The sequence below is a fragment of the Panthera tigris genome, chromosome X (genome assembly GCF_018350195.1).
Source record: "Panthera tigris isolate Pti1 chromosome X, P.tigris_Pti1_mat1.1, whole genome shotgun sequence".
Taxonomy (NCBI): domain Eukaryota; kingdom Metazoa; phylum Chordata; class Mammalia; order Carnivora; family Felidae; genus Panthera; species Panthera tigris.
Window position 1 is genome coordinate 98,205,545 of NC_056677.1, and position 20,033 is coordinate 98,225,577.

Sequence of the window (20,033 nt, forward strand, 5' to 3'; positions counted from 1 at the left end):
CTAGTTTGTTAAATCTGCTAACTCATTTTGTTAAGTACTCAATTCCAGGAAAATACTACCTTCTACTTTAGTTTCCTTTATAACAGTGGACTCCTATTTCCTGTGAAATGTCTTTATATTAAACAATGGAACTCATAATTTTAAGCCCTAATTAAAATAAAAAACCAACAATGCAGTAATTCTCACATTAGTTTCTCACATTACAAAATCTGGAAGAGCCTAAGGAATTTCATGTGAATTTCTTGTTTCCATGCGAAAATACAACTCTAATGCACCACTTAGGGGTTTTTTTTGACACACCACTTTTATATTTTACTATGTGGCTTTACTTTATTGAGGAGAATGTAGAATAGATTAGGGATGGATCGATGGTGACATTCTTGTCCAATTTCATGTTAAAGAAAATTAGATACAGTTAGATTTTCATCCTGGAATATGCTGACATTTTCAGCAAGATTTTTGTAGCAAGGAAGCACAGGGATTCTGACTGAAAGGTAAATAGGTGCAAATTCAAGTTTTGAGGAATGGTTACAATATTACCATATACATATATATATCCCTCAAAAATAAACATATATGGCTCCGCACCATCAGAGACATCACCAAGTGAGATCACGACCTGAGTCGAAGTTGGACTAACCGACTGAGCCACCCAGGCCCCCCTCCTATACATATTTTTTAAAAAAGAAAATGAAAGTAGTGAATGGCCTTAATTGTTGAAGAAAAAAGCCACTATTTTGGCTCCTTAGTTGGATACGATCAATAATCAGCCTAAAGGGAAATAATTTGCTCTACAAACACCCATTCTGTTTCTTCATTCATCATGGTACTCAGAAATGTATTACCGGAGAGTTTTAAAAAATTACAACTCATTCATGCATTTATTCATTAAACAATTATTGAACACCCGACTATGTGTCAGACACTAAAACCCTCTGAGGAGGAAATGCTAGGTAAATACAAATAATAAATTAACAATGCAAGTATTAATTTATTCGTCTTTCAAGATATACAGCTCAAACAGGAATATTTAGTTGCTGTTTCCTTCTCTGTGTTCTGTACGTTGCACAAATACTTTTGTCGATGTTTGTGCACCCATCTACTGAGCTCTTTGGAAAGGGAGACCTTGGCCTACTCATTTTTGTATTCCACGCAACCTGAAGTTTGGTATAGCTCAGACAGGTGGTCAGTAAACGATAGCTGAAACGAAGGAATTTAAGATAGTACCGCTTCATTTAGTATTAAATTACGAAGACAGCCTGGTGTCCAAACACTAGATTTATTTCTTAAAAATAGTACTGTGATGTCGTTATCAACTTGTTATCCTAGAAACCTGAATCATCCTGAGTCGATCCATTTGATTTTATCATATGTATTCAGATTGTATTTCAAGGTGGCTTAGCATCCAAGAAACGGGCTGATCGAGCAGCTTCCAACTCGCAAACTCGTACAGTCTCTAAAAGTTTTTACGCCCTAGAGGCTGGCGCCGAATTTAGGTGAAAGCGACTCGCTTCCCTCCCATCCCACGCGGGTGCCGGCATGACCCCATCTTTCCCTTCCTTTTTTCCCACCCTTTCGCCCTCCGGAAAGGGCCGAACGCTCCCAGAGCTTCCCAGTCTCACTCCGCCCCCTGCGGAAGGAGCCGAAGGCAGAGCGGGACGCCGACGCGCGGCCGCCGAAGCGCGGCCGCCGGGAGCTCGGGCCCTTCCGGAAAGGCCCGAACCGCGTTCGGAGGAGGAGGGCGCCGAAGTGGAAGGCGCCCCCGCGCTGTGCCCTCTGTCGGCGGCGTGGGGCAGCTGTAGCAGCGGTGGCGGCAGCCGCGTCGACGTCGACCAAGACTGGAGCGACGTTTGAAGAAGCAGCCGAATCGCCACGGAGTCCGGCTTCTGGTTGTTGGAGGGTTCCCACCCGTCCGCGCGGCCCGACGAGGAGAAGCGGCGGCGCCGGGAAGCAGGTGAGGACCCGGCCGGGCGCCGGGAGAGGCGAGGGAGCGCGCCCGCTGCCTCCGTCGCCGGGCCGCGCCTGCGTTTGCATTCTCCTCACTTGAACCAGGAAGCGGCGGAGTCGGAGGCTCCGCTCCTCCGGCCCTTTCTTTGTGTGGGCCCGGGAGTGAAGGAGGGGACGAGCCCGGAGGGCCGCGGCGCGGTCCCCTCCGCCGTCAGGGGCCGGGGGGCCGCCGGTTCCCCGGGTAGGCCCGGCGCGTGGGGAGCCCGCCGCGGGGACCCACTTGGCTTTTCCCTCGCCCTCCGCCTGGCTTTTTGTGCCTGCTTTTTCTCCTCCTAGCCCCTACTTTGATTTAGAGCTTTTCTGCCCGGCCCATCCTCCCCTTCCGTCCCCTTCCCGGGGCATAACAATGCCGCCCGCTTGGCCTCATCCCCTCCCAACACCCCACCCTCGCGTTCGCCACCTTCCACTTTCCCCGGCTCGCCGGAGGACCCCTGCCCTCGCCGTGCCGGTCGTAGCTCCTCCTGGATTTCCGGGACGCTGCCTTTTCGCGTGAATTGGGGTGAAAAACGTCGGTTGCAGCCGGCCGGGCGCAAATGGGGAAGAGGGGGTGGAGTAAGGAAGATGGGGTGCAGCTGCCGCAGGGAGCCGCGTGTCGGCTTGACTCCCTCGCGGATGGCGTTTCTCGCTTTTCCACCTTCACCTGCCCTCGGTCCGGGGTTTGCCTCCCAGTGACGCGGAATGGCTTTTCCTTGGGCAGCTCGCAGCTCGTGGGGAGGGTTCAGAGCGATCTGTGCGGTTCCCGGGCCCACCCTGACGGGGAGAAGCGGGAGGAAAGCCACACAAAATGAAACCAGTCCCCAGTGTCACCTGGACACGTACGTTCGATGCATTACCCCGTTCCAGGAACCCGTTTGCAAACGACAAAAATCGGATTCCGAAAAACCTGTCTACCCACTTAGCAGCGACTTCTGTCGAAATCCCCATGTTTCGGAAGCCCTGGTTGCTGGCTCGCTGTCCAAAGGTCACCCTCTCTGATGAATGCCTTTATGGTCACCTGGAAATCCTTGGTACTGTTAAACGAGCAACGCCTTATAACGGATGGTGTTTGAAATCCTCATTTCTAGGCTTTTTGCCTACTTTTTGTTTTTAAGCTGTAATTTTGAAAATTTCGAAGAGGCTTGAGATGCCCTGCCCTCCACGTGTATATAACTTAAGCACTGTGATGACAGTGGTAGTGTTTTGGTAACTTTAAAGGGAAAGAATATTAGCAATAAAAGTGTGTGTGTGTGTGTATGTGTGTGTGTGTTTACGTAAAGTACTTATCAGCTAATTGTTTGTACATACATAAAATATATGAAAGATAAATACATAAAAGCTAAATAATATATTTAATACATGTATGCGTTTTAAACAACTCCGCATCCTTCTTACCAGGAGTATGTTCTGGAACACGCAAAAAAAGAATGTTTGGGGGGTGGTACACAGCATTGCTCTTTACTGACATCCCGCTCCCTTTTTCTAGAGTAACTGTCCGCTCTGTTCCAGTAAGTTTCTGTTTTCATTGTCACTAACACATCAGGTATAAAAAAGTTCTCCTACGGCTGCCCATAATTCTTTACCAACAAATTGAAATGTTTTGTGTTTTCATGCAAATAAGCATTAAGAAATGGTGACTTGTCCTTAGTCTTATTTTTTCACAGTAGCATCTGTTGACTTCACTTGAAACTCTTTACAGGTCACCTCTGGAGATTGTAAGAGTAGAGAGGTGAGGGGAAGGGGCAAGGAGGATGAGGAGAGGGGAGAAGGTAAAAAAAAAAGTGTTTCATAGTTTATCTAGATGTGGCACTCCGATTTAAATAAGAACAGAAAAATAATGGGCAGTCTAGAGGTAATGATTGTCAGGGTTGATAAACACTAATTCAGTTTCTGGCTGCAGGGAGTAGCTTTTGAATATGTTCTTAAAGATGAGTTAAAATTTAGAAAGTATAGAATGGATATTGCACACACCAAGCTCCTCTGACACTGAAATCATTCATTTACAGGTGGAATACCTTCTGTGTGTTCACGACGAAGACTTCATAAAGTTTTAAGACCGTTAAAAATGAACTCTTAACTCTTCTTGAGGACAAAACCCAAAAAATGGAACCAAGAAAATTCATTCTAATCTTAAGAAATTCTCAGTGGTGATGCATGTATCTGAGATTCAGAGGAAGAGATATTACTATTCACATCTGTAGATCAGTTAAAAACTTGCTTGTCTCTTCTCGGGGGGAAGTCATGAGATTTGTTGCGTGGTCCAGAAACCAGCCTGCGTGAACAATTTACATACAAGCCAAAAAGTTAGGCCAACCTTCAGTTAAAACCTGATGCCCGGCGACGCCGACGCCATGCTGTAGCTTACATTCTGAATGATAAAGTACTTTTGTTTTTCTTTTCTAATCTTCTCCCACCCCCTCCTCCTCCCTTTCTCTTACAGGCATGGAGAGTAGAAAACTGATTTCGGCTACAGACATTCAATACTCTGGCAGTCTGCTGAACTCCTTGAATGAGCAGCGTGGCCGTGGACTCTTCTGTGATGTTACCGTCATCGTGGAAGACCGAAAATTCCGGGCCCACAGGAATATTCTCTCAGCTTCTAGTACTTACTTCCATCAGCTCTTCTCGGTTGCTGGGCAAGTTGTTGAACTGAGCTTTATAAGAGCAGAGATCTTTGCAGAAATTCTCAATTATATCTATAGTTCTAAAATCGTTCGTGTTAGATCAGATTTACTTGATGAGCTGATTAAATCAGGACAGTTGTTAGGGGTTAAATTTATAGCAGAGCTTGGTGTCCCATTGTCACAGGTTAAAAGCATCTCAGGTACAGCTCAGGATGGTAATGCAGAGACCTTACCACCTGGTTCTGGTGACAAGAACCTTGAAATGCCAAAATCAAAAGATGAAGCCCAAGATAACGGGGCCACTATAATGCCTATTATAACAGAGTCTTTTTCCTTATCTGCTGAAGATTATGAGACAAAAAAGATAATTGTTACCGATTCAGACGATGATGACGATGATGTCATTTTCTGCTCTGAGATTCTGCCCGCAAAGGAGACTTTGCCGAGTACCAATGCAGTGACACAGGTCCAGCCTAACCCAGGTTCCGTTGCTATTTCAGATGTTGCTCCCGGTGCTAGTAATAACTCTCCCCCTTTACCAAATGTCACACCTACTCAGAAACTTCCTACTGCTGTGAATCAGGCAACTCTGAGCCAGACACAAGGAAGTGAAAAATTGCTGGTGTCTTCAGCCCCGACACATCTGACTCCCAACATTATTCTGTTAAATCAGACACCACTTACTACACCACCAAATGTCAGTTCTTCACTTCCAAATCATATGTCTCCTTCGATCAATTTACTTGTGCAGAATCCGCAGACACCAAACAGTGCTATTTTAACAGGAAGCAAGGCCAATGAAGAGGAGGAGGAGGAAATTATAGATGATGATGATGACACTATTAGCTCCAGTCCAGATTCGGCCGTCAGTAATACATCTTTGGTCCCACAGGCTGAAATCCCCCCGAATGCCACTTTTGATGGACCATTGATACAGAAGATGCAGGTTCCTACACTTCTGCAAGAGCCACTTTCTAATTCTTTAAAGATTTCAGATATAATTACCAGAAACACTAACGATGCAGGTTTAGGATCAAAGCATCTAATGGAGGGTCAGAAGATCATTACTTTAGATACAGCCACTGAGATTGAAGGCTTGTCAACGGGTTGCAAGGTTTATGCAAATATCGGTGAAGATACTTATGACATAGTGATCCCAGTCAAAGATGACCCTGATGAAGGGGAGGCCAGACTTGAGAATGAGATACCAAAAACATCTAGCGGTGAGACGGCAAACAAGCGTATGAAAGTAAAACACGATGATCACTATGAGTTAATAGTAGATGGGAGGGTCTATTATATCTGTATTGTGTGCAAGAGGTCCTATGTCTGTCTGACAAGCTTGCGGAGACATTTTAACATTCATTCTTGGGAGAAGAAGTATCCTTGCCGTTACTGTGAGAAGGTATTTCCTCTGGCAGAATATCGCACAAAACATGAAATCCATCACACGGGGGAGCGAAGGTATCAGTGTTTGGCCTGTGGCAAATCTTTCATCAACTATCAGTTTATGTCTTCACACATAAAGTCAGTTCATAGTCAGGACCCTTCCGGGGACGCAAAGCTTTATCGTTTACATCCGTGCAGGTCCTTACAGATCAGACAATATGCGTATCTTTCTGATAGGTCAGGCTCTATGCCTGTAATGAAGGATGATGGTATTGGGTATAAGGTTGATGATGGGAAAGAACCTGCCGTAGGGGCCGCATCTACTCCTCAGAACAAGCCAATGACCTGGGAAGATATTTTTATTCAGCAGGAAAATGATTCCATTTTTAAACAGAATGTAACAGATGGCAGTACTGAGTTTGAATTTATAATACCTGAATCTTACTGAATTTGGAAGTATCAGAAACTCTGGTTTGCATTAAGGGGCAAGGGTTTCAGAAAACCTGTAACACAAATTGAGGTGAAAACGAGTTAATTTGATCTGCCACGCCATCTGAAGGCAGTCTACTTGGATTATTTGTTGATAATTTTTAGAAGCAAATCGTTCCGAAAGTTTGAGTAGAGATTGAGAAGTTTCCCCCCCTCCCAAGTATCTGTTTATATAGTTCTCTTTCAGCTCATTTTTAAGAGGCAAACAACAAAAGCTTGGAGAGATAGTTTCCTGAATAGAATTTTGAAGCAGTCTGAATGTTCTTTAAAAATAACTGGAGTTATTAGCTTACCCTAGTATATCTTCCAACTTTCCCCTTCCATGTTAGCACTTTACTGCTGAATTCTCAATTTTGTTAATATTGAGACTATAAATGTGTGTTGTGTTTTGGATATGGCATAAAAAGTAAACAAGAACTTCTAAAGTTGTTCTGGAAAATCTCAGAATAAGTCTCTGCTTGGTTGTGTATTCTGCTAGTCCAAATGGATAGCAACCTCCTGCCTCCCTCCCGCCATGAAGATGGCCATGCAGACAAGTGTCTCATCTGAAGAAAGAGTTTTTAGTTCATTAGAGTTAAGTTGTAAGTTTCACTTTTCTTGCCATTGTCTGGAAAGGACTTTGGTGGCTGGACTACTGTATATATATATACCTTTGCAGTGCGGTCTCCGTGGGCGAAAGTGTTCACGGAAAACAAATCTCTGTATTGCAGACTGGAGGAGAGGAAGAGTTCTGTTGGTTTGTTTTGAATTCTGTGTTCTTACGTGATAGAGAGCGGAGGTGAATGGTGATTTCCTTTTTGTTCCTATGGTTAAAAATATTCCCTTGAGAAATTTCAAAGTTTGAATTTGAAAGCCACCAAATAAATCTTTCATTATGTATAAATCTTTATAAATGATAGATTCCATAAATGAGACTCCTACATATTTTAGGCGGGAGGCTACTGGTATATATTTTTAAATGTTCATATTACTTAGAATTTCTAATAGGAAGTTTTTGTTTGAAATAGTTGAATCCGTGATCTAGTATTTTCCTTTCGGCAAGACCTTTTAGGTTGTTACCCCTTCTGAAGTTAAGTTCCATTCCATCTGCAAAGTGCTGCAATATTATAGCAATCAGAAACTGTATATGGAATGTTCTAGAGGCTTGTTGATTCCCATTTCTCTTGAGAACAATAAGTATACCTTTCTTCCTTTTAAAATGACACCTATTTAAACACTTAGAAAATAAAGTCAAAACTCACTGAAGTGCTAGTACTAAAAGGAAGCAGGTTGGAACAAATGTATAGCCTAGCCTTTGTAACAGGATTAACTTGTTGAACTTCTGTAAATTACTTTTTGCAAAGGAAAAAAATTAATAGATACTAAAAAAGATTGTTGTGCATAGTTGTTAGTCATTTGTAACCTTGCTTAAATATTTCTTAATTCAACATAGATATTTTCTTCTCTTTAACCACGTATTTTTAAAAATAGTCTATTTCTTGACTCGGAACTTAAAGCTTTAATCATAATTTCTCATGTATGCATCATTCTTCTGATGGCGAGCTAGATTTGAAGATAATGGTTTCAGTGTTTCAGTTGGCAGTGGAGGGTCTCAGGCCTCCGTATTTGCAATAATACAAGAAGAAAGAAAAATATTATAATGGTTTGCTTACAGAGGGCTAGAGTGATGTGCATCTGACTGTTTCCTGTTCTGTGAGTCTAGACCTTCAAACCATTTTGTAAGCTAATCCTTGGAAGATTTTTAAGTTACCTTACAATTTAAGACTGTGATCTCCGGAATCACAATATCTGTTTAATTTCTGTGTGGATATTGACAACATTACTCTTTGACTATACGGTGCACTCGGAAATATTTTCAGTGGAAATCTGTTTGAGTTTCATTAATGTTGTTTTACCAGTTAGACATAATTACTTCAGCAAGTGTGAATGATACCGATGCCAGCAGAACTTCCAGAACTTTCAAACTCAACTGCTAAGAAAACGAGTTGATCGTAACAAAACTTGAGAGTTTCTACAAGGCTATTATGACAAACCAGTTCTGTAATGGAAAACTCTCCATTTTGAGTAATACGGATCTAACTATTTGCTGCTGCTGTGCTCTATGTAAATTCTGAATATAAAACTTAAACTCTGTGCCTAATGAAGGTATCTTCTAGAGTTTCTTGGGAGAAGGAAAACTGGAAAATTAACTTGTATTTTTGCCAGAAGACTCTTCCCTGCGATGTATGTCAGGGTCTTCAAGAAGTTTCTATATCCAAAGTTCAGAATTCGTGTGGCATACTCGTTCGGGGCTGAAACCATTCACCCCCAGGATTCATTGGGTTGGAAATCTGTAGCAAGATTCTGTTTAAAACTTAACATGGTGTTTTCCTATTTAATATTTAGTTTTCTGGCTATTAGATCCCTTCTTTTTTTCTTTTAAGTTGGCTTCAAGTTTGCTCCTGTGCTAAATTACCTGTAAATGTTCTGGATAGAAACTGTTTGAAATAGCATTTTGTTAAAAGAGATGATAGAAAATGAAATGCTCAAAGTAAGCAAAGATTTTAAAATGCCATAAGAATCTTGCAAGATTTACTTTAAAACGTATTTGAAATGATCATTATCGTTTCGGTGGTAATGATCCCCCCATACAACTACTACGAGGAATTGATGTATTTTTTCCATTGTACCAAAAAGATAAATGGTTAAAAATGGTCAAGGTATTTTGTATTGTCAAGGCATGCATATTCTAAAGGATTAAATGTTAATTCAACAGCACTGGCTTCCTCACCTGTCCATCATCTGACTCTACCCAATACTGTAATGTTCATACTTGTACAATCTTCCCTGTCATATGACTTTAAGTTCTTTTCATTAACCATTACCTGGTATTAGTTCATAGAGCTTCTTATGGCAAAAATAAAATGTTATAATTCTGATTTTTTTGAGCGTATTTTTTACGAGATTATCTTTCAGAAATTATGTAGACTTGGGGCGCCTGGCTGGCTTCAGTCGGTAGAGCATGCCGGGGGTCTTCAAGCCCCACATTGGCCATAGAGCTTACTTAAGAAAAGGAAATTGTATAGACTTTACTCTTCTGTTGTTTTTCAGTTTTTGTAGTAGGAGACTGGGGGTATTTCTGATGGCAGCATAACAAAACTCCTAGGTTTGTAGGAGTGCTGACAATACCGACTCCATCTTTGGCTCTCCAGCTTAGTCATGTCTGTGCGATGACCTCCCTTGGGGCTACATGGTCCAGGCCCCTTGGAGGTTAATATATGTCCTGACCAGAATGCAGGAAGGCTTGTTTTGATCTTTCCTAAACTTGTTTAAACACCTAGCAGAGCTAACCATTTCTTCCCCTCCCCTCTGGCACACAGATGGCACCACTTTAGATAAAACTACACTTTGACCTCACCACCACGCTCTGTAAAATCTGTGGATTAAGGCCCGCACTTTGTGGAGGACAGCTTCGCAGCACCTGGGTTGTCGTCCGCTCCATCCCCCACCCCCACCCGGGCCCCAGCCAGTAAGTTGCCCGGAGGGAAACTCTGGAAGCCAAGCCGAATGGAGTGGCTTGCTGCTTCCTGGTTTGGTCTCAAAATGCCTTCTCAGTCTGGATGACACTTTACTGCCACCCGCGCCCCACCCCCCCCCCACCTTCTAACAGATTTCGCTTGTGGGTTAATTGCATCCTTGTGGTATCTTGAGCCACATTAGTCCGAAGTGAGTAGGCTGTTGTCTGTCACTGGCTTTGGGGTGTCTGTGATACTTTTGTACCTTCCATGAAGACGCACGTAAGTGAATAAGGAGGAGGACAGTTTTATTAATCTGAAACATCACAAAAGCAGTCTGGGTTTCCAACATGGCAGTGATACAGATTTTAAGCAACATCCAGTTTATACAGGTTCTGGATTAATATTTTAATGTTTCATGCCCAGTTCAATACTTTAAAGCAGAATTAGGAATAAAGCAGTAAATATTACAAAATGCAGTCAAGGTCCATATTGGAAATAGAAATTCCTTCATTACAGCAAATGTATTGCAAAAGAGTAAAGCAGCAAATATTAATTTTTCTAAGGTAACATGCACTGTATAGAATTCAATGTAATAAAAAAAGAAGCTGCTCAAATTAAGTGTTACAAAATCTATTCTGTTTCAAGTTATTTTGTAAAGTAAGAAAAATACATAGAAATGAGTCAGTCTTAACACTTTAAGAAATGTGATAAATGTAGGATATACTGTGTACTGGTGCCTTTTAAAAAATCAAATACTCAGACACGTTCACTAAAGCAAAAGGTAAAGTGTAAATGGCAAAAGATGTCACTGAGTATTACAAGTTGGTATTTGTATAGTAAGTCAATTGGTTACTAGTCCCTTTTTGAAATCCAATAGAATTTAATATGCTCAGAAGTGTAGAAAATAATAGTAATTCTACGTAACACAAAAGGATCATTTTCGTTTTCCCGATTTGAACTCTGGATGAGACATCATTCATGGTGCTGGAAGTTAAACCGAATGCTTTGCAAACATTGATTTGTGAACAGTGGGTGCACTTGTCGCGCCTTGCTAATTCTCGATGGCTGGGTGTCTACAAGGTAGATGGGAGCACCAGCATTTGCCTGCTACCTCGAATCCATCAAGTCGGGAGGTAGCGAAATTGGCTGGAAAATTTTCCAGTATGTGTTCTGTGTTTGCAGAACTGTCTAATTAGGTACCCTCCTGTAGCCCCTGTATTTTTACATTATACAAGTGTAGGATTAGCAGCCTGCCTTTAAATCAGTCAATCCTCAGGTTAGCGTAAGATCGCAGTGAAAGTGTTCATTCTGAAGTTGAAGGCATGGGTGCCAGAGTGTTAAATTCGTCAGGTTGATGGTTTAAAGCTATGTGTAATTAAAAGAACTGTACAGACACCTACCACAATGTGCCAGATGGATTTTTAAATCTACGGTAACACTTAAGAATTTGTCAGGTTGGCGACTTTTGAGGTTTTGCAGACTTAAAGCGGCATTGTGACACTTTCATAATCTTGAACACTGTCGTGATTGGTCTCCACACAAAAAAGGATGATTCTTTCGGGGGTGGGGTGCAGGATACGTGCGGTCTGCTGGGATTGAAGCACAATATTTGGAGACTAAATAGTCACAAAGATTAGTAACAATTCCTATCACCACCCAAGAACCTAATCTGGCATTTTTAACCGTCGGATTTCTATCTCCCGTAGCAAATGTCTTTTGTAGTACCGCGTCCTGCAGTGGAACCGCGGTCTCCTAAGTTACCGGATGTAGAACTGAGATCTACTCACAGCACTTCACATGTCGCTCTTTGTATTTCAGTGCTTCCGAAACAATCAACCCTGTTCCCGCTAGTCGAGGGAATATTGCACTTTTCCCTTTGGGAGGTACTGATAACAAAAGCTTGAGCTGAATGATCACAACAGCCATTTTTACAATACTCACGGAGAAGAAAAGGAGTACAAGATACGGGCAGCGTTTTTCAACATCCAGACAAAAGCAAACAAAATCTTAGCCGGAACGCTCTGTGTTGGAACCACTGCGTAGCTCCATCATCTGGGAAATTTTCCTTAGGGACCGACGTTGGCGGTAGGGAAAGATAGGGCCCATAAGCCAGGTGCTTCAACCAAGGTGCTAGGGTGGCAATCTACAAGCGTCCGAGGAGGCTCCTGCATTTACACAAAGTGAAACAGGCGGTGACCACGCTTCTGCAGAGCGCAGACGCCAAGCCTGTGGGAAATGCAGGTCCGCGCGGGACACGCCTCTTGCTGGGACGGCTCCGCAGCCTTGCTTAAAGAGTGTGTTGCTGCCCTTCTTGGAAGCACTGGGTTCAGCCCAGCCACCCCTGCTCTGCACTGATGACGCAGAAGCTTCATCCCTATCTTTCCCTGGCTTGGCAAGCCTCTGTAAAACCGTATGCATAAGAATCACACCTTAAACGTTGTACCCTACACACTTCCACTAAAGCAGAAATACAAAAGCCACAATAATCTCGATAGCCAACAGGCATTCCTCTTTAGGGGCTGTAAGGTGGTGGTTTTTCAAAAGGCGGGTAATAGGGTGGAGAGTAGCGGGGTGGTGCGCTCGAGGACCACATGTAGCTGGGCGAAGGCGAGGCGGACTGGGGCTCATCAGAAAGTCCGGAGGGAGGGGAGGACGGAAAGACACCCGAATGCTGTGTGATAAAAACAGAACATCAGGTTAGGCAGCCAGGTGGCAAGTCCTCCGAAGTGCATGTTATTTAAAAACGCATTTGGACCGCGTTCGCTTCTGTTTGGAAGCACAGAGCGCTCCCACACCTCGCAAAGATCACGAGGGGCGGGGGCTGGTCCCACTCTCCCAGTCGAGCTACAAAGCTCCCGCACAGACAGCACGGCATCCTCCTTCCCGGCCCCTTGAGCCCTGCATCCAGTTCCCAATTCTTGTCACTCCTGCTTGTGTCGTCCCTCCAACCCGCCACTCCCTTTTCCACGTTCACAACCCAAGCCTTCGCTACCCCTCCCTCGAGCTATGGCAACAGCATCCCAGCTAAGTCTCCGAAACAAAGGTGCTCTGGGCCTTAAGAACATCTGAGGTGGGAGCCTGGGTGGCTCGGCCCGTTAAGCGTCCGACTCTTGATTTCGGCTCAGGTCACGATCTCAGCTCAAGCCCCGCATGGGGCTCTGCAATGACAGTGCAGAGCCTGCTTGGGATTCACTCTCTCTCCCTCTCCCTCTGCCCCTCCCATGCTCTCTCACTCTCTCAGAGATAATTTTAAAAATAAAGAAAACTTAAAAGAACATCTGAGGTTAAGCCAGTAATACCTGGGAAAGTCTTTGCTACCAGAATATATCACGGAGCCCATCTCGCAGACCAAAACACAAAACAGAAACTAAGGTCAGAGAGGTTAAATGGTGTCTTGGACCTGGGCTCTTTTAAGTCCAGCAATTTCTGTTTCATCTTACTCGTGGCCCACCACCCCCAAATTCAGGGGAGGGCAGAGGAACACGGGCATGGAGGTGAGACTACCAACGGCGAGCACAAGGAGCGATTTGTCAGGTTGCAGAGACACAGGATTCAATGTGACTTTGTGTTGTCTTTGGGAAGAGAGAGGGTATAGATTAAAAAAAAACACACACACAGTGGGGCGCCTGGGTGGCTCAGTGGGTTGAGCGTCTGACTTCGGCTCAGGTCATGAGCTCGCGGTCTGTGAGTTCGAACCCCACGTCGGGTTCTGTGCTGACCGCTCAGAGCCTGGAGCCTGTTTCGGATTCTGGGTCTCCCTCGCTCTCTGCCCCTCCCCCGCTCATGCTCTGTCTCTCTCATTCTCAAAAATGAATAAATGTTAAAAATAAAAAAAAAACAGTGAATTAACTCATGAGGAGTCATTTGCTACTTCTCTTTCCCTGGCCCATGTATATATAGACCCCTGACCCGAACGGTTTTCCTGCTCAAGGAGAGTTGGCCTGTTTTGTTCATTGCTGTATCCCCCAGAGCTGACAACAGTGCTTGGCAAGTAGCAGGTGCTCAATACATGTTGAATGAGTGACTGTAACCTCAGGACTACAGAAGATGAACTTGGCATGTGTTTTAAAAATAAAATCCATTTTCAAAGAATACAGTCACATCTTGTAGCTATCGCCGCCTTGCTCCAGCAGCGGCGGGACGTGGCTGAGGCGTGAAGGCCGGAGGGGGGTACGGGGATGGCGGGAGGCCAGAGGCCAGTTCTAGGCTCCCAGGAAGAGTGCACATAATAAACCAATGGACAGGGTGGAGAACTGCAGTTTTCGGGCGTGGCTTAGCTCTAGGAAGACCCACTTACACCAAAATTTCTCAAGAGTTCAAGTGCAGTTTGGGATGGTCGTTCCTTTACTTTGTTCACCTGGCCAGAGTCTGAGTGGATCATGTCATTTTTCCAGGCCTGGGGCAATCTAGAGTCAGCCGCCACATGAGATTTCTTTTTATTTATTTCTTTTTTAAAATTTTGTTAATGTTTATTCATTTTTGAGAGACAGACACAGAGCATGAGTGGGGGAGGGGCAGAGAGCGAGGGAGACCCAGAATCCGAAGCAGGCTCCAGGCTCTGAGCTGTCAGCACAGGGCCCGACACGGGGCTCCAACTCATGAACCACGAGATCATAACCTGAGCTGAAGTCGGATGCTCATCCGACCGAGCCACCCAGGCGCCCCTCTTTTTCTTTTTTAAAGTTTATTTATTTATTTTGACAGAGAGCACAAGCAGGTGAGGGGCAGAGACATGGAGAGACAGAATCCCAAGCAGTCTCCGCACTCTCAGCGCAGAGCCTGATTCGGGGCTCGAACTCACGAACCGTGAGATCATGACCTGAGAGGAGATCGAGTCAGACACTTAACCGACTGGGCCCCTGAGGCGCCCCGCTGACATGAGATATCTGGAGCCTGAGACCATCTGGGTGAGTCTCCTTATCCCCAGTCCTCACCCCTGCACTCCTTAGAAAGGGATGTCCAGGTTTCTAGGTGTTGCTTGAGACACTGAAATACCTGTCCACATAACGCTGGGACCGACAAGAGATGTAGGTGCCATTATTCCCTCCACCTCCCCCACCCCATCTATTATTTCACCCTGAGTGAAGGAACGTCAAAGGTCATAGAAACTGCAGAGCCTTTAAAGACAAAACAACTTGGGCACCTGGGTGGCTCAGCTGGCTAAGCATCTATTTTTTTTTTTTAACTTTTTCTTCTTTTAATGTTTATTCATTTTTCGAGAGAGAGAGAGAGAGAGAGAGAGAGAGAGAGAGACAGCGCAAGCAGGGGGCAGAGAGAGAGGGGGACACAGAATCCGAAGCAGGCTCTGAGCTGTCAGCACAGAGTCGGACACAGGGTTCGAACTCACAAACCGCGAGATCATAACCTGAGCCGAAGTCGGACACTTAACTGACTGAGCCACCCAGGTGCCCCAAGGGCCTGACTCTTGATTTCAGCTCAGGTCATGATCTCACAGTTCGTGGGTTTGGAGCCCTGCGTCGGGCTCTGTGCTGAGCGTGGAGGCTGCCTGGGATGCTCTCTCTCTCCCTCTCTCTCTGCCCCTCTCCCACCCGTGTGCTCTGTCCCCTTCCAAACAAATAAATAAACTTTAAAAAACCAAGACATTTGTATGGTGACTGCCTCGTCTTCCATTCTGCGCTACAGAACTCTCTCCTTTTCCCCCTCCCTCATCTTCAACCAAGAGCACTGTCCTCTCAGCCGGAGAGGAGGGCAAAACCCAGCGGGGACAAGAGTCCCCACGCGCGGGGACGCGGTCCTCTGCCCTTCTGGATGCCGCTACAGGCCGGTTTTAGGCGCTGCCAGCCCCAGGCGGGAGGCGCAAGCTCCCCACCGCGCGGCTAGGAGGCGGCTGTGTCCCGGGAGGTAGGCACAGGCCACCGCGGGCGGCAGTTGCACGCGGTGGTAGTAGAAGGGGGCGGCACGACAGCCTTTGGTTTTCACTTCTCACTTTCGCGGCTGGGAAGTATTCAAGCGGACGGGGGTGGGATGATTCTCGCTTGGCTTTGGCGGCGGCGCCGGGAGTCTTCTTAAGGATAACATGGGAGGACTGGGGAGCTAACTGGCTGCAGTCCACACACCCTTGGGGCTGGGGGTGGGGCCCACAGTACCAGCGCGTCGTTTCCTAGCAACAGGCAGGCACCTTGGGAAGGATTTGGCTCTGTTGCAGCTGGGGAGCTGGCCTGGTGCATTTGGGCTCCTGCCTAGGAGTCGACTCCACTAATGGGACGGGCAGCTCAGAAGAACAGAGCTCTGAGCCCTTGTAGCCACAAAGCATGAAAAGCATCTAAATAGCCTACTGCGGGGCCTACGTCGGTGCATTCAAGCTTCCCGAAGCAGGGGAGGCGAGGCACGGGCTGGTGGTGCTTCCAGAGGAGGGCCACCCTGTCAGGACACACACACGGCTCTCCTCTCCCACCCTAGCCTGCCCCCTGTCTGCCGGGCGGCGGACCCACACTCTCCAGGACGAGTGTGCCCTTCTGTCGTGCGTGCTTCTCTCTCTTTTCGGGAGCACTGGGAGGCAGTGACTCTGAAGAGAGCCCTGTACCCGGGCCAGGTGACCAAGGTCACGGCGGAAGATGCTGTGTCCCCAGGGTAAAATCCAGGCTTTCTTGATTCTTTACATGCCCCCTCGGAGAAAGCGAGGCCGGGGGAGATGGAGAGAAGAGTGGATAAAAGCAAGAAGAAAAAAGGGGATGGGTCAGAAACGAGAGAGAGAGAGAGAGAGAGAGAGAGAGAGAGAGACACAAAGTTGGTAGGAGAGGGGAAATAAAGAGAACAGTTGAGTGGCAGCCGCTACCACCTTCTGAGGCTCTCGGCCACCTGGGCCGTACGCTGTCCCCCCTCCCCCCGGACCAAGCAATCCTTTCAGCAAATGGCCCTAGTTTTGGGGTGCCTGGGTGGCTCAGTCAGTTGAGTGTCCGACTCTTGATTTCAGCTCAGGTAGTGATCCTGGGGTTGTGGGATCGAGCCTCACATCGGGCTCCTGAGTGTGGAACCTGCTTAAGATTCTGTCTCTCTCTCTCTGTCTCTCTGTGTCACTCTCTCTCCACCCCACCCCCACACACACTTGCACACTCTCTCTCTCTCTCTAAAAATAAAAAAATAAACGGGCCCAATTTCTAGTGGGTCAGTTTGGTGGCTGAGATGAAATCTCACGGACCCCCATGTGATTTCATAAAGAGCAGAAACAGAGGCATTTGCATTTTGCACAGGCTGAGACTTTTGTTTTGGGCTAAACTTGGCAACACACAAGTGGACGGGAGAGGAACCAGTCCACGGTTAGAGTGAAGCAGGGGGGCTGGCCCAATAGGCCGGACTGGGAAGGATGGCTGGAATCCTTAAGGGTTTACATAAAGCTACGCTGGGTTGAATTTCCCAGCAGGAGTAGAAACGGATGCTTTACACCCTATGGAATGTGGACTACTTGGCTGAAACTGAGGTTACGCGTAGTAGGGAAATGAACTGGGGCGGACAACAGAAGTGAGTATTGGGAAGATTAGCTAAGAGGCAAAGGTAGTCTCAACTTCTATCCTTCCTGCCTTGGGGGATGGGGAGTTCATTAGAAGCCAGGACAACTTAGGGGCGCCTGGGTGGCTCGGTCGGTTGAGCGTCCGACTTCGGCAAAGGTCATGATCTCAGGGTTCGTGAGTTTAAGCCCCTCATCAGACTCGCAACTGTCAGCACAGATCCTCTCTCTCCTTCTCTCTCCCTGCCCCTCCCCCTGCTCATGCTTTCTCTCTCTCTCTCTCTCTCTCTCTCTCTCTCAAAAAGAAGACGAAGGAGGAGGAGGAGGAGGAGGAGCGGGAGAAGGAGGAAAGAAGCAGCAGCAAGGACACCTTGGAGGCCAATGTTTGCAAAAGTCCTGCTTCTGCAAGCTCAGCACTCACAGCATCCTCGGGGCCATCCGACCAGAGCGAAGTCATCTGACCACAAGGAATGTTTCCCAAGCTTTCTCTAACTGGACAGCCACCTCATAAGGGTATGACTTTGAGGGGTTAAAACAAAACCCTATGCGTCTCTTTCCTCTCCCTTCCATCAGCCTTGGGGTGAAAAGGAACAAACGCAAAGTCACATATAGTCCTATTTGGAAACGACCAGAATAGGGAAGTCATTCAGAAGAAACGTCTAGAAAGTTCACTTTTCCTGCTGTACTCTGGGCCCTTTTCCAATCTGAGAAGATCAGAAGGGAGCTCTGGTTTTCTGGCGTGTGGTGGGGGGAGGGGCGGGTCCGTGCTGCTGATGGTTTTATCGTCAGAGCTGGTGTGCGTTTTGCTGGCTGCTTTCTATTTATCTGGGAGCCCAAGCAGATGTTCCCCCATCCTCTTGGCCTTCCTGGGTAGAGACTGGTATTTCCTCCTATGAAACTATAAGGGAATTAAACTTGGTGAACAAAAGAAAACTCAATCCCAACACACCATTTAAGTTTTAGAGGGAGGGGCACCTGGGTGGCCCAGTAGGTTAAGCATCCGACTCCACCTCGGCTCAGGTCATGATCTCACGGTCATGAGATTGAGCCCGAAGTCGGGATATACGCTGACAGTGTGGAGCCTGCTTGGGATTCTCTCTCTCTCTGCCCCTCCCCTGCTTGCTCTCTTTCTTTCTTAAAATAAATAAACATTTTAAAAATGTCTCCTTTTTTTTGAGAGAGAGAGAGTGAGTAGGGGAGGGACAGAGAGAGAGGGAGACACAGAATCAGAAGCAGGCTCCAGGCTCTGAGCTGTCAGCACAGAACCCTATGCGGGACTTGAACCCATGAGCAGTGAGATCATGACCTGAGCCACAGTTGGACGCTTAATCAACTGAGCCACCCACGTGTCCCATCATTTTTTAAAAAAGTTCTAGAGAGAAACAAATCGCTTAAAAACACATCACTCAGAACCCACACCACACAACTCTACGGTCTCCAAAAAGGAAACACGAAGACAGCTCGAATCTAGAAAAAGAACCGAGAGAGGTGTAAGAGGTATTCCAGCAGCCCCTGGAGGGAGGAGCAATTTCATAATTAATCAGAGAGAGTTTACTCTTTAGAGACCCTTTCTGAGTCATGATTAGGAAGCCCATAATTTAAGTCAGTAAAAAATATAAATATCCTAAAATTACCCAGGGAAAAGATCTATGCTGTGCTCAGATATATAGCTTCTCCAAAGAATTCTTGAAGCCAATTGTAGAGTCAGACTCCAAGGACAAGACACTGGTAATGACAAAAGTCTTTCCCTCAAAGGATTAAGTAAGATGACCCTTGTAAAGCACTCAACACAATGCTTGGTGCATAACCAGCGCTCAATGAATTGGAGCTGTTACTAAAAAGCAGAGGCTTCGTGGGGCGCCCGGGTGGCTCAGTCGGTTAAGCGTCCGACTCTTGGTTTCAGCTCAGGTCATGAGCTCACAGTGTGTGTGTTCGAGCCCCACATCAGGCTCCGTGCTGGCAGTGTGGCGCCTGCTTGAAATTCTCTTCCTCTCTCTCTCTGCCCCTGCCCTGCTTGCTCTCTCTGTCTGTCAAAAATAAATAAATAAACTTTAAAAAATTAAAAATAAAAAAGCAGAGGCTTCCACAAATCCCTGACGTCTGTGCTATAAGCCCACGTGTAGGTTTGGCTTAGGTGGCTAGATTTGGATCCCTTCGCTGGGTTAGGGACCCTGTTTCTGGGTTTCCATCGCACTCTGGGTAACAGTCTATTTACATTTTTTGTCTCCACTGCTGTCCCCTGACCCCCCCCCATCAAGTCCCTAGACTGATCTCTTTTTTTTTAAGATTAAAAAAAATGTTTATTTTATTTTTGAGAGCAAGGGAACATGAGCAGGGGAGGGGCAGAGAGAGAGGGAGACACAGAATGTGAAGCAGGCTCCAGCCTCCTCGCTATCAGCAAAGAGCCCGACACAGGGCTCGAACTCACGAACCCTGAGATCATGACCTGAGCTGAAGTCGGACGCCTAACAGACTGAGCCACCCAGGCACCCCCCCCGCCACCAAAACTGATCTCTTAATGCAATCAATCTTTATATCCACAGCTCCTAGCACAGTGCCTGGCACATGGGAACACAGAGTAAACCC

At 46.1% G+C, this 20,033-nt stretch overlaps 2 protein-coding genes across 3 annotated transcripts in view; one reads left to right on the forward strand and one right to left on the reverse strand.

Moving 5' to 3' along the window:
• Positions 1-1,691: 1,691 nt before the first annotated feature.
• On the forward strand, positions 1,692-9,403 carry ZBTB33 (zinc finger and BTB domain containing 33). The gene is made up of 2 exons (XM_042974624.1): positions 1,692-1,954; positions 4,424-9,403. The coding sequence occupies exon 2, from the start codon at positions 4,426-4,428 to the stop codon at positions 6,442-6,444; it is 2,019 nt and encodes a 672-aa protein (XP_042830558.1). The 5' UTR covers positions 1,692-1,954; positions 4,424-4,425; the 3' UTR covers positions 6,445-9,403.
• Positions 9,404-11,094: 1,691 nt separating this feature from the next.
• The window catches only part of TMEM255A (transmembrane protein 255A), a 54,886-nt gene continuing 45,947 nt past the window's right edge, over positions 11,095-20,033 (reverse strand). For both annotated transcript variants that reach the window (XM_042974201.1, XM_042974202.1), the window contains exon 9: positions 11,095-12,653. In XM_042974201.1, the coding sequence (XP_042830135.1) occupies positions 12,495-12,653 (159 nt within the window). In that variant the 3' untranslated portion in view covers positions 11,095-12,494. The remainder of the gene's footprint in view (positions 12,654-20,033) is intronic.

Bases quoted from the DNA above. Each gene is read 5' to 3' on its own strand.
- ZBTB33 (XM_042974624.1), top strand. From the start codon at position 4,426: ATGGAGAGTAGAAAACTGATTTCGGCTACAGACATTCAATACTCTGGC.